Here is a 17,333-nt window from a genome sequence, read left to right on the forward strand (position 1 = left end):
AACCATCAACATCCTGGGGGTCACCATTGACCAGAAACTTAACTGGACCAGTCATATAAATACTATGGCTACAAGAGCAGGTCAGAGGCTAGGTATTCTGCAGCAAGTGACTCACCTCCTGACTCCCCAAAGCCTTTCCACCATCTACAAGGCACAAGTCAGGAGTGTGATAGATTACTCACCACTTGCCAGGATGACTGCAGCTTTAACAACACTCAAGAAGCTCAACACTATTCAGGACAAAGCAGCCCGCTTGATTGGCACCCCATCCACGACCCTAAACACTCACTCCCTTCACCACCGGCGCACAGCGGTTGCAGTGTGCACCATCCACAGGATGCACTGTAGCAACTCGCCAAGGCTTCTTTGACAGCACCTTTCAAACCCATGACCTCTACCATCTAGAAGGACAAGGGCAGCAGGCACATGGGAACAACATCACCTGCTCGTTCCCCTCCAAGTCACACACCATCCCGACTTGGAAATATATTGCCGTTCCTTCATTGTCGCTGGGTCAAAATCCTGGAACTCCCTTCCTAACAGTACTGTGGGAGAACCTTCACCACACTGATTGCAGCAGTTCAAGAAGCTCACCACCACCTTCTCAAGGGCAATAAATGCTGGCCTTGCCAGCGACACCCACATCCCATGAACGAATTAAAAAAAAGTGAAATCTGGTATCCATCAAATCTTCTTCTGTGTCACAGCAGAAGCCTCAGTTGTTCCATGAAGGCTAAATGGAATGACTGTTTCCCCAGGAATTTCTTTACGGCATTAGACATTTGATTGAATATAGTTTCCTTTACCAAGAACTGGACACCAGTTAGGATCAGTTGCCTGTCCATATGAGATACCTTAGCACAATCTAGTAATTTAAACACTAGTACTGATCCAGGGATTCCCAAGTGGAACTTTGTCAACCTTTTGTACAATTTGTTAGAGTCCACAATATACTCTTCCATTGAATGACTGCCCATTTTCTAAAATCTATCAAATGCTGACCAGGCCTCATAGGCACCTAACAATCATCTTTCTTGTAGATTTGATCCAGAAATTCTATTAGAAAAGGTAAAACCTTCATTATCTAAAAGATCTGCTTCCATCTCAGAAAATATTTTACTTCTGATTTTACTTCATTCAGGAAGCAACACCACCAAGACCATACCTTGTTTTCTCTTTGGTAGAGTATAACTTATGTCCAGATCTCAGCCTCATTCTTCCACTGGTCATACAGTTCAAACTCCAAGAACATCAGAGGGAAATTGTATCTTGATGATTTAAACTTTTTTTCTGCTATTTTCCACAATGGCCACTTGGCTTTCAAATTTTTTTTGTCAAAAAAAATCGTAGTTTCCAGCCTCCACCTTTAGGCAACCATCCTCGACTACCATATAATAAATTGGATAGCCAGGTGGTGAAGGATAAAATACTAGCACCTGATCTTCAGTTACCTGCAAGCCTTTATTCAGAGATCCACACCACACCCTATATAAGCTCTCATAAATGGATACGAGAGTCCCCAATTGATACACATCACCTGAATACAATTAACACATTGATATAAATCAAATGGATGCAATCAACATTATGGAGGAGGGAGTTCTAGATTTCCATTACCTTTTGAGTGTAAAAGTGCTTCTTGATTTCACTTCTAAATGCCGAGCTCCAATTTTAAAGATTGTGCCCTCTTGTTCTGGATGCCCAGAGGAAATAGTTTCTCTGTATCGACACTATCACATTCCTATATCATTTTAAATACCTTGATTTGATCACCCACTCAACCTTCTAAACTCAAGGGAATACAAACCAAGTTTCTTCAACCTGTCATCATAATTTAATCCTTTCAGCCCTTATATCATTCTGGTGAATCTGCGTTGCACCCCCTCCAATATATCTTTGCTGAGGCGCAGGGCCCAAAACTGAGCACAGTACTCCAGATGGGGTCTGACCAAGGCTCGATACAACTAAAACATCACTGCCTCACTTTTGTACTCCAATCCCCTTAAGGTAAAGGCAAACATACATTAGGCAGACAGGATTTTGATTTAACTTCTCACCTCGAATGGTGCAGCACTGAAGTGTCAGCCCAGATGATGTGCTCAAGTCTCTAGAGTGGGGCTTGAACTGAACATTCCGATTCAGAAGCAAGAATGCTACTTCTGAACCAAGGCTAACACCACGTGTTTGCGTATCTAGTAGAAAATGGGATTACTGGGAAGGGATCGGATTGATCCTTGGAAAATTAGATAGTTCCAAGAGCATCCTGCTGGAAAATCCTCCCAGTAACTTTGGTTATGACAACAATGCGCATTATCCAAATCTAAATCTTGAGAATCTTTAGTACTTTCCACTAATCTTTTCAAATATACATTCATATGGAGTACGCTACGCTGATCTCAGATTGATCTCTGTATACCTGATTTTTGTTTTCTAGGTGGCGACAGCAGTCAACGTCTAGCTCCATCTTAACAGTATCTGTACCCAATCCACAGGCCAACCAGCAAGCAGTGTAAGTCAACAGCAGCAAGTATCCTCCATTGTCAGAAAAATGTAAACATAAAAATTATTTATACCAGCATATTTCCTGTGCCATTGCTCATGGTGAGTCATAGGATACACTGTTAGAACAATAGGGGTGTCATTAGCCAAATGTAAAAGGGGAAAGTGTTAGAGGAAGTGGGTGTGGCACTTACAGGACTTTAACTCCACGTGTAGGACTATAAATATACTCTAGATACATCGTTAGATCTCCGCCAGCTCCACACCATCCCCCAGCAGAAAATAAGCAGGCATTCACAATACAGCTCTCTACATAGGATTCCAGACGTGTACTAGGGACGTTCTGATGACTTTCCCATTGTTTTGTTTTTCTTATCCCCTGTAGGGCAGTGTCTCCTTTTTACTCAGTTCTTCCCTCTTACAATGTGGCCAAGATCAGACACTCACTCTGTGCCCATGAATCTAGATCCTACAATGCCAAGGCACAACCCGTTTGCACCTGTATGGCTTATTGACGTACCTCCATAAATATCTTAAAGATCTCTGGATCAATGGGGATGATAATGGCTGTTAAATATCAGCGAGGAAATGGGATATGCACGTGAGCCAGCTTCCTACCTCTACAATGCCCATTATTTTGAAGTTTGCAGATGATACAAAACTTGGCAACGTAGTAAATAGTGAGGAGGATAGTAGCAGACTTCAGGAGGACATAGACAGACTGGTGAAATGGGCTGACATACAGCAGATGCAATTTAATGCAGATAAGTGTGAAGTGATGCACTTTGGGAGGAACAATATGGAGAGGCAGTATAATCGAAATGGTACTATTTTGAGAGGGATGCAAAATCACAACTTTTTGTAGGTGGCAGGGAAAGTTAATAAGGCAGTTAAAAAAGCATATGGGATACTCAGCTTTGTAAATAGGGGCATTGAATACAAAAACAAGGAAGTTATGCTAAACTTTTACAAAGCACTGCTTAGGCCTCAGCTGGAGTATTGCGCACAATTCTGGGCACCACACTTTAGGAAGGATGTCAAGACCTCAGAGGGTACAGAGAAGGTTTACCAGGGATGAAGGACTTCAGTTACGTAGAGAGATTGGAGAAGCTGGGATTTTTCTCCTTAGAACAGAGAAGGTTAAGGGGAGACCTAATAGAGGTATTCAAAATTGAGAGAGAGATTTTGATAGTTTCTCCCTACTTGCTCTGTTTCCTCTGGCAAGTGGGTCGGTAACCGGAGGTCATAGATTTAAAATAATTGGCAAAAGAACTGGAAGGGAAAAGAGACATTTTTTCCCACAGAGGGTAGTTAAGATCTGGAATGCACTACCTGAAAGGGTGGTGGAAACAGATTCCACAGGAACTTTCAAAAGGCAATTAGACAAGTACTTGAAGAGAACTAATTTACAGGGCTATGGGGAAAAATCTGGGGTGTGGCACTAAATTGGACAGCTCTTTCAAAGAGCCAGCACAAGCATGATGGGCTGAATGGCCGCCTCCTTTGCTGCAAGATTCTATGATTCTATTGCTTTTCAAGCTGAAATTGGCCTTGAAATCTAGTTCCTAGTGACTTTGGTACTGGCCTAGCATCCCAGAGGTTGAGATTAAATCCCAGAATGCAAGCTGTTGAAATTTAATTCAATACATTTGATAATTTGTGAGCTAGCACCAAAAAATGGCTATGAAAGCTGTTGGATTGTCATAAAAATCCAACTGCTACACTAATATCCTTCAGGGAAGGGAACCTGCTACCCTACCTGGATCTGGTTTACATGTGATTGACTCTTGATGCCCGCAGGGCAACTGGGATCGGCAATAAGTAGATAAGTAGTGCCTTGCCAGTGTTGCCAGTGGTCCAAGAACAAATAATTGCTTTTTCCGATATGAATTTATGAACCAGCACTTCACTTCAGTATAATTTATTTTCAAACTGAGGGTCAAATTTCTGGAAGACAACCCTCCCCTATATAATTGCTAAAAATATTTGTTGCATACAACATGCAATTTTTTATGCACCACTTAAGCAGGCAATATTGGCATATCACTTGTCAACAAATAATAGTTAAAATTACTTAGTTTATGAGAATTGATACAAAGGAAAGGAAATAATGCTAATTAGGTGTAGTGGGACACATTTTTTGAATTTTGCAAATTATAAAGTAGTAATTTTATCACCCTCGAGGTGATGTAATCCTCTGTGCACTATATAATAAATTAATTGATTGAAATAATGCAGAGATTTTACTGGAGTATCTTCTATATCCACAGTCAAAGACCAAGAATTCAACACCCATCTTTAACTGGAAGTAAAAGGATGACAACAAAAGCAGTGAGGAAACAACCAAAAGGAGTTTACCTTGGGTTCAACTTTAACAGCATAGCCAATCAGGTAGTAGACTAATTGAGTCATTAGACCATTGCATCAATGATCAACATTCAGTTGAAGTATCAACTTCATCTACACAAGGATAGTTGTCAACATAAATCTTTTTTATTTCTGGAACATTCTATATTAGGGGTAATTCAAGGTCATGCTCCCTGGCAAATATTTACTTATATGCATCTGGAGATGCAGTCTAAAGACACAGACATGAGAAGAGTATCTCCAGAATGGGACTATAATATAGATGAAAATTTCTTCTTTCTGATTTTAAAATTGAAGACTATAAATATTTTAGGATGTTTTTTGCCCAACATATAATTGGAGAGTGATCACACACAATAATGTGAAGGATGACAGTATTGACAGTATTCACCGGGATTTCATTTCAAAGGCACACAGTGCTTCAAACGATGAGTCTTGGTAGATATTTTGCTATAGCTAAAGCATCCACATTGATTCACTATGAAAATGCAGACAGCCTTATGCTAGCAAAGACTGGCTGATTCAGGCCCTAGTGCCCACCATGTCAGTGCCAACTCAAAGTTATAACATTCAAGGCGATTTAGACAAGTTGAGTGAGTGGGGCAAATACATGGCAGATGCAGTATAATGTGGATAAATGTGAAGTTATCCACTTCAGAAGGAAAATCAGAAAGACAGTATTATTTAAATGGTGATAGTTTGGGAAATGTTGATATACAAAGGGACCTGGGTGTCCTTGTACACCAGTCACTGAAAGCAAACATGCAGGTGCAGCAAGCAGTTAGGAAGGCAAATGGTATGTTGGTCTTCATTGCAAGAGGATTTGAGTACAGGAGCAAGGATGTCTTACTGCAGTTATACAGGGCCTTGGTGAGACCACACCTGGAGTATTGTGTGCAGTTTTGGTCTCCTTACCTAAGAAAGGATATACTTGCCATAGAGGGAGTGCAGCGAAGGTTCACCAGACTGATTCCTGGGATGGCAGGACTGTCGTATGAGGAGAGATTGGGTCGACTCGGCCTGTATTCATTCGAGTTTGGAAGAACGAGAGGGGATTTCATTGAAACATATAAAGTTCTGACAGGGCTAGACAGACTGCATGCAGAGAGGATGTTTCCCCTGGCTGGGGGGTCCAGAACGAGAGGTCACAGTCTCAGGATACGGGGTAGGACATTTAGGACTGAGATGAGGAGAAATTTCTTCACTCAGAGGGTGGTGAACCTGTGGAATTCTCTACCACAGAAGGCTGTGGAGGCCAAGTCACTGAATATATTTAAGAAAGAGCTAGATAGATTTCTAGACACAAGGCATCAGGGAGTATGGGGAGAGAGTGGGAATATGGTATTGAGATAGAGGATCAGCCAATATCATTGAATGGTGAAGCAGGCTCGAAGGGCCAAATGGCTTACTCCTGCTCTTGTTTTCTATGTTTCTATAACACCCTTTGGAACACCACTCCTAAATAATATAAGTGAAGATCAGTGGCATTTGAATGTGATGACACAATGCTTATACGTTTATTATATGTTTGGAAAGTTAAATAAGTATTCCTGTGACAAAAGTTGAATTTGGTCCATGTTTTTTGTATTGTCACTATTTTTCTCATACTTTCAAATGGGATTTTAAAAAAAAAACTGAAAATGGAGGTTATACATTGAGTTAGAAGTCAACATGTTGGTTCAGAGATGAGGATCTAGATTTTCCAATCTGGTGGGGCGAGCCTGGTGCTAGACAATCTCTCTCCGCCCTGAACTCTGCAGATCTTCCACGGTCAGGCTCATTACCATGTTGTTGGCAGGCTCTCCACGGTATTTTTAATGCCAGTGAGTTGCCCGTCTCAGGTGGTGGAGAGGTGGGAGTAGGTGAGGGGAAATTGGCTACGGCACCTGCCCTCTGTTCTGGTCTGTGGTTTAATTAGAGGAAATGAAGGGGCCCTTAAGTAAAGGGTTGCTAAACTATCCATTTTTACTGGCAAATCTGTGGTGGGAACAGTGAAAGGATTATCACAATGTATTACTGGGAAGTGAACTAAAGTAAGAGGGCAACTTGGGTAGTTACCTAGAGTCAGGCAAAGACTAAAAAACAAAACTAGAGCAAGGGAGCGCCAACAATGCCAGCAGCAGTGGCAGGCACAGCCTGCAGTGTGCCAGAGAATAGGATTTTGCAATCTAACCAAAAATAGCAGCAAAGTCAAATGCTCCTGCTGCCACAATGCCAGCAAATGTCACAGAAGCATGTGAGGGGGCAAGTTTCCAGCACAATATCTTGCAAGTTCTGCGAGAAATATGCGAAAGAGTCCCGAAATCGCAACAATTGCTAGTGCTGTTGGGATTCCTTTCACAGTACAGGGAGTGCTTCCAATTAGAATTTACATATAACAAATGAGAAATCAAATATATCTTGGAAATATATTGCCGTTCTTCATCGTCTCTGGGTCAAAATCCTGGAACTCCCTTCCTAACAGCACTGTGGGAGAACCTTCACCACACGGACTGCAGCGGTTCAAGAAGGCGGCTCACCACCACCTTCGCCAGCGACGCCCACATCCCATGAACAAATTTTTAAAAATAGGCAAATCATGGAATTGCATAGAATGTACAGCACAGAAACAGGCCATTCGGCCCAACAGGTCCATGCCGGTGTTCATGCTCCACATGAGCCTCCTCCCTCCCTACTTCATCTAACGCTATCAGCATAACCTTCTATTCCTTTCTTCCTCATGTGTTTATCTAGCTTCTCCTTAAATGCATCTATGCTAGGCACCTCAACTACTCCTTAGAGTCATAGAGTCATAGAGTTATACAGCACGGATAGAGGCCCTTCAGCCCATCGTGTCCGCACCGGCCATCAAGCCCTGTCTACTCTAATCCCATATTCCAGGATTTGGTCCGTAGCCTTGTATGCTATGGCATTTCAAGTGCTCATCCAAATGCTTCTTGAATGTTGAGGGTTCCTGCCTCCACAACCCTTTCAGGCAGTGAGTTCCAGACTCCAACCACCCTCTGGGTGAAAAAGTTCTTTCTCAAATCCCCTCTAAACCTCCCGCCTTTCACCTTGAATCTATGTCCCCTTGTTATAGAACCCTCAACGAAGGGAAAAAGCTCCTTAGTATCTATCCTATCTGTGCCCCTCATAATTTTGTACACCTCAATCATGTCCCCCCTCAGCCTCCTCTGCTCCAAGGAAAACAAACCCAATCTTCCCAGTCTCTCTTCATAGCTGAAGCGCTCCAGCCCTGGTAACATCCTGGTGAATCTCCTCTGCACCCTCTCCAAAGCGATCACATCCTTCCTGTAGTGTGGCGACCAGAACTGCACACAGTACTCCAGCTGTGGCCTAACCAGTGTTTTATACAGCTCCATCATAACCTCCTTGCCCTTATATTCTATGCCTCGGCTAATAAAGGCAAGTATCCCATATGCCTTCTTTACCACCTTATCTACCTGTTCCGCCGCCTTCAGGGATCTGTGAACTTGCACACCAAGATCCCTCTGACCCTCTGTCTTGCCTAGGGTCCTCCCATTCATTGTGTATTCCCTTGCCTTGTTAGTCCCTCCAAAGTGCATCACCTCGCACTTTTCCGGGTTAAATTCCATTTGCCACTGTTCCGCCCATCTGACCAACCCATCTATATCGTCCTGCAGACTGAGGCTATCCTCCTCGCTATTTACCACCCTACCAATTTTTGTATCATCAGCGAACTTACTGATCATACCTTTTACATTCATATCCAAGTCATTAATGTAGACCACAAACAGCAAGGGACCCAGCACCGATCCCTGTGGTACCCCACTGGCCACAGGCTGCCAGTCACAAAAACAACCTTCGACCATCACCCTCTGCCTTCTGCCACTAAGCCAGTTTTGTATCCAAAGTGCCAAGGCACCCTGGATTCCTTGTGGTAGCGAGTTCCACATTCTATCGACTCTCTGGGTAAAGAAGTTTCTCCTGAATTCCCCATTGGATTTATTAGTGACTATCTTATATTTATGGCCCTTATGGCCCATTCTGGTCTCTCCCGCAAGTGGAAACATCTTCTCTTCATCTACCCTATCAAACCCTTTCATATTCTTAAAGTCCTCCATCAGGTCATCCCTCAGTCGTCTCTTTTCTAGAGAAAAGAGCCCCAGCCTGCTTAATTTTTCCTGATAGGTATAACCTCTTAGTTCTTGTATCATCCTAGTAAATCTGTTTGCACCTTCTCCAATGCCTATACACCCTTTCTATAATATGGAAACCAGAACTATTCACAGTACTCCAAGTATGGTATAACCAAGGTTCTATACAAGTTTAACATAACTCCTCTACTTTTCAATTCTATCCCTCTAGAAATGAACCCCAGTGCTTGGTTTGCTTTTTTCATGGCCTTATTAACCTGCATCGTGTCTATCCATACCCCCAGATCCCTCTGCTCCTCTACCCCATTTAGACTCTTATTTTCCAATGACTCTTATTAATATGTAGCTCCCTCAATTCTTCCTACCAAAATAATACCTCACACAACTTTTTTGAAATTCATTTGCCAATTACGTGCCCATTCTGCAAGTTTATTAATGCCTTCCTGTATTTTGTCACAGATCCCCTCGGTATGAACTATACCTCCCAATTTGGTGTCATCTGCAAATTTTGAAATTGTACTTCTGATTCCCGAGTCCAAATCATTTATGTAAATGGTGGACAATAGTGGTCCCAGCACCGAACACCACTTCGTGCCTTTTGTCAGTCTGAGTAGCTACCCTTAACCCCTACTCTTTTCTGTTTTGTAGCCAGCTTGCTATCCATTTTGCTGCCTGTCCCCTGACTCCATATGTTCTGACATTAGTCATGACTCTACTATGTGGTACCTCATCGAAGGCCTTTTGAAAATCCAAATATATTACATCCACTACATTACGTTTACTCTTTCTGTTACTTCTTCAAAGAGTTCAATGAGGTTGATCAAGCATGACCTTCCCTTTTGCATATAAGTCCCAGAATATCTTTATAGGACTTTTTCTTTAAACAGATTTCATATGGAATTGGGCTGCTCAGTTAGTCTTTCAGATGTGCTGAGTATGAAGATAAATATACTTCAACATGCAGTCTTCAGCTTTTTTTGGCAGTTGACATTTAGCAATTACTGAAATTTGAAAGATACAAACCTAACCTACAGTAGCAGCATTGGACTGTGAGATGCTCAATATTTTTCCAGGCAATTTACATTTGAAACTAACATTACTTGGATGGCATTTCCTTTAACAAATTTTGCTATCCACCTGCATATTAATTAAATGATTCCACACATTAGAATACCATCAAAACACATCCATATAGAATGATCATTCAAATAGTGAAACACATTGATGTTTAAATTGATTTAGGAGGTGATTTTATGAATGTGTTCCCCCAGCAGGGAGCCCTGCCCATCAGGACAATTCACAAAATCAGTCCTATGGTTTTGTCATTTGGATTATTTTTGTAGAGTTTTTCATTAATCTCATACAAGTAAATTCTGTCACATCATGTCTATTGTACTCTGAGTCACATAGCTTTGGACTTCTTTATTCACAGTGCTCTTAGCTCACAATCAGACTTCTACTGCAGATTTTGCATCTTTCCTTTTATTTCCTTGATGTTATTCCATTACTTCCCATTTTTCCCCCTCCCCCATATTCATGAAAGTGAAAGTGAAACAGCATCAAAGAAAATTTGGAAATAATAAATTGTGTTGATATTGTCTAACCAATAAAGTGGAACTGTTCCGGCTGGTTGAAACAGTGATAACTCATTAAGTGCTGCTTGCATGACCCAATGCATGAGGTCTTCATGCATTGAAAATTGTTTGATACCTGGTTTGATCCCTGTGGAGGATGTACACATTCTACCCATTCTGTTTCAAGTACTCTGTGGTGTCCCAATTTCAAAATCACTGCAATTTGTAAGTGGGACACTGGGCACACTTACACCTTCAGGGATTACCAGATCAAACATTTCACACTAAAGCTGCCTACTTATGCACATTTATCACATCATTTGGCACCTCCCAAACCCACAACCTCTACCACCTAGAAGGACAAGAGCAGCAGGCACATGGGAACAACACCACCTGCACGTTCCCCTCCAAGTCACACACCATCCCGACTTGGAAATATATCGCCGTTCCTTCATCGTCACTGGGTCAAAATCCTGGAACTCCCTTCCTAACAACACCGTGGGAGAACCTTCACCACATGGAGTGCAGCAGTTCAAGAAGGCGGCTCACCACCACCTTCTGAAGGGCAATTAGAGATGGGCAATAAATGCTGGCCTCACCGGCAACACCCACATCCCATGAACGAATGAAAAAAAAAATCAAGGTTTCACACCGATAACCTACGATCCCAAGCTGTCATACTTAGCTGTTGTCCCATTACAACAACTTGCATTTGTATAGCACCTTTAATGTAGTAAAACGTCCCAAGGCGCTTCATAAGAGCGTTATCAGACAAAATTTGACACCAAGCATATCAAGATCTCCAGCTATCAGATGTACCCTTTATAACAATGAAAAAGGTATTTGTTAAATAACTGGATTTTTAGAGGTTACTATAATACTATTTTAAAACGATTGCATAAATTAGCTGTTCACTTAAACATAGCCCTTTACCCAGTTCTGAACCAAATCCATTTTGTTATTAAGAAACCAAGCTTGTTGCATTGCACTCTACGATACGATTATTTTCCCCTTTATTCAGTATCTTCTGGGTGATTGCCCAAAGTGATATAAAGACTGAATTAACTTTTACAATACAATATTTTGTCACAAGAAATAAAATCAATTGACACTATTTATATTAAAATTGTAAATGGTACTGAAATTTTATATATCAAAAATTAAACTCTGCTAGATTTGTATATTTGCCAAAAGCCATTGCTTTCCATTGCATATCAATTAAATAGAACTATTGTAAAGTAACAGGAGAGCACAGCTTTGCTATCTCAAGTCTCATCTCAATTCATATGTATGTAACACAAAACTGTCGCTGAATTAACAATCTTATTTTGAAATACGTAGATAAAGTGAGAAAGAAAAAGTAATCTGGGAGGATTGCATTCTAAGTGTTAAGTATGCTTCAGTGGTCTTTATTACTGCTGTACCAATCTAACTTAAGAACATTAAAGATGCTCTCTCTTGTATATCTGAGTGTCTTATGTTTAGGAATGTGCCCATATAGCCCAATATCTAACTATGATAGCGTAAGTTAGAAGTGTAACAATGTTGTGCTCTGAACTGAATATTTGTATCATGTGCACCTTTCAATTCTTTTCAAAGGCAGACTGAGAAAACATTTAGTAGGATAAGGCCAGGTATGAATTATTAGATCATTTCATTTCTCAGACAGCAAGTGAACCTACAGAGCAACAGTTAAGATCAGACTCACTCACTTGAATCAATACAACTTGTCTTTGTGCAACAATACAAAATAATGAACACTATGCTCCCCCACATTGGTTGATCGTTTTTCATGGCACTTATGCCAGGATTATGCCTGCTGATGCCCATCAGTGCTGGAAGTTTTTTTTTTGGGGGGGGGGGGTAGGACACCTAATTAACTGATGGGCACCCATGCTACTATCACTCATCGCTGGCACCTATTTGCCAGGAAATCTAGCCTCTGACAGTTAGGTTCGAGGGTGGTGTGTTGGGCCCCCCAGAAACATACATAGATCACCCCCAAGTGGCCCACTTTGTAAAGGGGGGGGGGGAAAGTGGGTGGCTTAAGTATTAAAAAAGATCACCTTTTGGAACTCTTCAGAATGGATGCCCACACCAGGTGGGGAAACTTCCACCCTTCAAGAGATCAGGATGCCTCCTTTTGCTCAGTATTCTGGCCTCCAAAGTTACTAGGTCTCAGTGGAGTTTGTGGTCATTCCAGCAGACTCCCACCAAACTTACAGCAAGGGTCCACCAAAATGGCTGAGGAATTTTGGCCTGCATATCTTTTCTCCAGTACATCATCTGCCACCACTTCCTTATCTGTGTCACTAAGTTTGCCTTTATGAACTGGAAACTAAGCCATAAATGCAAAGTTTTGCTTTGTTTTGTGTACTCTGCAGCTGGACAAATAAAATATTTTTACCAGTTGAATGGCACTTTAGATGCCAAAGAAGTGTGGCAGCATTATTACAGGTGTGTCACGATTAGCTGATTTTCTGTTGTTCCAACTGTTGGGTTTGTATTTCACAAAATGGACTGCACGAAAATTGTGATCAGCATTTTGGTTGGCAGACAATTAAATCTAAAAAAAGGGTAAAAGACCATGTCTTATTCAAAAACTAAAATAGCCCCCATTATGTTCTGCCTCTATGATGGTCACATTCCTAGCTTCATTTGACTTTGAATATCTATGGCTTGTTCATTTGTGTTACACTGAAGTTATGTCATAGGAACAGGAATAAGCCATCCAGTCCCTCGTGCCTGTTCTGCCATTCCATTCGATCATGGCTGATCTGTACCTCAGCTCCATTTACTTGTCTTTTCTCCATATCCCTTGATATCCTTACCTAATGAAAATCGATTGAACTCAGTCTTGAAAATTTCAATTGACTCAGCATCCACAGCCTTTTGGGGAGAGAGTTCTAGACTTCAACTACCCTGTATGAAAAAGTGCTTTCTGATTTCATTCCTAACTGGCATAACTCGAATTTTAACATCATGTCCCATTGTTCTGAATTCCCCCATCAGAAGAAATAGTTTCTCTGTATCTACCCTGTCGAATCCTTTTATGATTTTAAACACCTTCATTAGATTATCCTTCAACCTTCTACGCTCAAGGGTATACAAATTAGGTTTATGCAACCAGGTCTCATAATTTAACCCTTTAAGGGGTGAATCTGTGCTGCACCACCTCCAAGGCCAATACATCCTTCCTGAGTTGCAGTGCCCAAAACTGAACAATACTTCAGTTGGGGTCTGACTAAGGCTCTATACAACTGAAGCATCACTTCCTGACTTTATATTCCAACCCCCTTGAGATAAAGGCCAACATTCCATTAGCTTTTTTGATTGCTTTTTGTACCTGTGCACTAGTTTTTTAGTGATTTGTGGACACCCAAATCCCTTTGCTCTGCCACAGCTCCTAGTCTCTCGCCATTTACAAACTATTCCAATTTATCTTTTTCAGATGTAACCTCACACCTCCCCAAATTGAACTCCATCTGCCAAAGTTCTGCCCTCTCACTTAGTCTATGTCCCTCTGTAACTTTCTGCTCCCATCTACACAACTTACTACGCCTCCTAATTTAGTGCCATCTGCAAACTTAGATGCACAACGCTCTATTCCTTCGTCCAAGTTATCAATAGATATATAGTGAAAACCTGAAGTTCCAATACAGATCACTTGCAGTACCACCAATCAGAGAATGAACCCTTTATCGCTACTCTGTCTATCCCCCAACCAATTACCAACCCATGTCACAAGGTTACCTCCAATTCCGTGCTCTTTCATTTTTGATCATCTCTTTCGCGGAACCTTATCAAATGCCATCTGAAAGTCCATATAACCATATCTGTAGACACGCCCCTATCCACTAGTGACCTCAAAAATTCAATTAGGTTAATCAAACATGACCTACCCTTCACAAATCCACACTGACTCTCTGATCAGTTCATACTTGTCCAATCAGTTTATTAAATTCTAACAATGTGTTTTATTGCAGACAAATGTGACTCTGAATGACCGTTTCTCCTCTTTGAAGATTCGTCGTCGTATTGCAGCATCAAGAAGAGGAGGCAGAACAGTCACTTTGGGCTAATGTTTGCCTTAGTTGCTTTATTTAAGGTTTTCAGTGCAAAATATATAAAAAGGAACACATTTTATTTATTATTAGCGATGCTTTCAAATAAACTATTTAAAGTGCAAATATAGTGTTTGAAATGAGCACAGAACATCTCAAATGCTCTCAGTGCACATTATTTTTATTAAACAAATGTACAGTCTACACCCGTTAATTTAAAGTCATTTTTGCTCAAAAAAATTTGAATTATTCAGTTGCTCAAATTAAGTGATTTAAATAAACCGGCGTTGAAACCATTTTTTGCCTGAATAAAATCAAATAACAGATAATTCAAATTGAGCAACTTTGAATTAAGGAGAATAAACTGGATCTTGAAGTGAAAAATGGAGGGTGTAGTTTTGTAATTGTTATCTGTGAGAATGGTCCGCATCACTGGAGTTCTGAGCTCTGTGTTAATGGTGAGTGGACCGCAAGCTGTAACAGTGCATTTGAGAGCCAAAGAAGAAAGCTTTTACAGTATTGCAAAGGGTCGGGTACAAAGAGTGTTTTATCGGGTCATTTATTAATGGCTGAGCCACAGTCAATATATTACATCAGAGACCATGGTATATCAAAGAGTGTTATACTAAAGGATACTATGTCATCAGAGACACTTGTAAAATGAGCAGGAAGTTAATTAACAGAATTGCTGGAGTTATAGCCAATTAATGAGGGGGGGGGGGGTTAATGGCTCAGATATCAAGAGTGATATAAATGCTTGGTTTGGGGAGTGGGCATAATCCATTAAAGTTGACCTTGTAGCAAGGTCACAGTTGAGCAAATGCAACTTTAGTCTATAAGTGCTGTTAACACCAACACTGATGCAGCTCCAAACTTCTCCATTTCTGCTGGAGCCCAAAAATTCTGTTTCATTTATTTTTGCCTTAAGTTCTTAATGAGCACTTCTATTATTGGGTAGAAATCAGGATCAAAGCTATTTTGGTACAAATGCTTAACTTACTCTAGCCAAATTCTCTGCTTGATTTTAAAATGTAGCTGATAACCCAAACAAGGCTAGAATAGCACAGTGTGACTTGGTACATGTAGTTACCGCCAATCGTAATTTTTATCTTAATAATGTGACTATAGTCGTAAAAACCTCTACTCATAGGTGACGTGCAAGAGTGAAGTGACCCTCAAAGTGTGAAATCCACTTCCCTGATCTTTATGTTTAATTTTCAATTTTTGTGATTGTTTTCAGTACTCAAGTCGAGGACAGAATCCCTTTATGGTGTTTATTTAAAGAAAAAAGTAACTGACTATTGTTCGGGTGATGGAATTTCAAACCTATCCACCAAAAACATCGGTTAAATTAAATGGTTATTTTGTTTACAACAACACAAAAAAAATGCACTTTAACAAAATTGTGCCCTAAAACCGCTATTTTATTCGTCAGCACAAAACATCGCTTTGCAGGGCCAAATAATCATAATGCTAAATCTTGCTGGAAAAATAAGTGTGTTAACGATGCACTGAGTTATTAATGCGCAGATTGGTCAGCAAGTTCAGGCGAAGAAGAGATACGCCGTGAGTTGCGAATGGCCATAACTTGCTGGTCGATGCGGCTCTGCTCCACTGACTGCCTCGCAGAAATGGCAGCTCTCCCTCAACCTCCCCATTGTTTTTAAGAATTTGCTGCATTTGCACATTAATTGCCCATTAAACTTACTGCATAAAGGGTACGGTACCCTTTTATAATTAAAAGGGTACCGTACCCTTTTAATGACATGATAATTGTTAATGCAATGCCAATCAATCTCTCTGACCCAGAAAGGGATCAATTTAAACTGTTGAGTCTCATTCTTGCATGTAGTAAAATCTTCTTAGGGATTTTTTAAAAAATCAAATTTAAAATTTTTTTCTTACTTTTCCTTGCTGTCTTTTCCCCTCCCCCCCCTCTCAATCCAATCTTTCTTTCCCTCTCTTTCTCTACCTGATCTGACTAATTCGCCCACCTTCTTCGTTGTTGCTCTGTTTCTTTCTCAATCCTTAAATCTCATGGGTTAAGGAGATAGACTTTTGGTCCGGTCACTCACTAAAGGAACAGATACCCCCATTGCCCTCACCGTTATCAGCTTGCACTTCCAGCAACTTCTGAGCTAAAGGATGAAGGGAAAAAAACCTAACAGCGCATGCTACAAGATGCCCACTCCAGCAAGATTTGGGCCAATGTGTTTTTAGCGTGCTGTAGTATTTACAGTGAATTTCATTAGCCTGCCAAGTGAAAGTGGGTTGATAGGATACATTAAAGAATGCAGAGGCTGTTCCCTCCACAAGATAAAGGAGCAGCAGCAAAGAAATGTTTTAAAATAAAAACTAAAAAAAAGTACTACAGTTGTTTTGACTAGTGTCAGATGTACATATGTAAACTTATAAAGCATTAACAATAAAAAATGAAATGGATGTAAGCCACTTATACTGCACTTGTAGTCCGAGTATTTTATCTCATGGTTGGCACCACCTGATAGTTGTCAGGATTTCTGTGATGGCACCACAGGTTATTATCGTTTTCGTAGCTTCACACTTGGAGAATAGTGTGAAGTAGTGGAAGGATTTGCGGTCTGACAGGCTTTGATGTGAATGCTCCGTCCATGGACGTAATCATCTTTATACCAGCTGATTTGGTGGGAGGATTTTTTTTAAAATAAGCTTCCACAACCCAAAACGATGAG

The 17,333-nt window shown here is 40.8% G+C and overlaps 1 protein-coding gene across 1 annotated transcript in view; it reads left to right on the forward strand.

The window, feature by feature from the left end:
• The window catches only part of si:dkey-17o15.2 (UAP56-interacting factor), a 55,222-nt gene extending 38,138 nt beyond the window's left edge, over positions 1-17,084 (forward strand). Inside the window, exons 7-9 of the mRNA XM_067996863.1 lie at positions 2,435-2,509; positions 4,770-4,890; positions 14,545-17,084. Coding sequence (XP_067852964.1) covers positions 2,435-2,509; positions 4,770-4,890; positions 14,545-14,640 — 292 coding nt within the window. The 3' untranslated portion in view covers positions 14,641-17,084. The remainder of the gene's footprint in view (positions 1-2,434; positions 2,510-4,769; positions 4,891-14,544) is intronic.
• Positions 17,085-17,333: the final 249 nt, after the last annotated feature.

This window comes from Heptranchias perlo, chromosome 15 (assembly GCF_035084215.1).
Source record: "Heptranchias perlo isolate sHepPer1 chromosome 15, sHepPer1.hap1, whole genome shotgun sequence".
NCBI lineage: Eukaryota > Metazoa > Chordata > Chondrichthyes > Hexanchiformes > Hexanchidae > Heptranchias > Heptranchias perlo.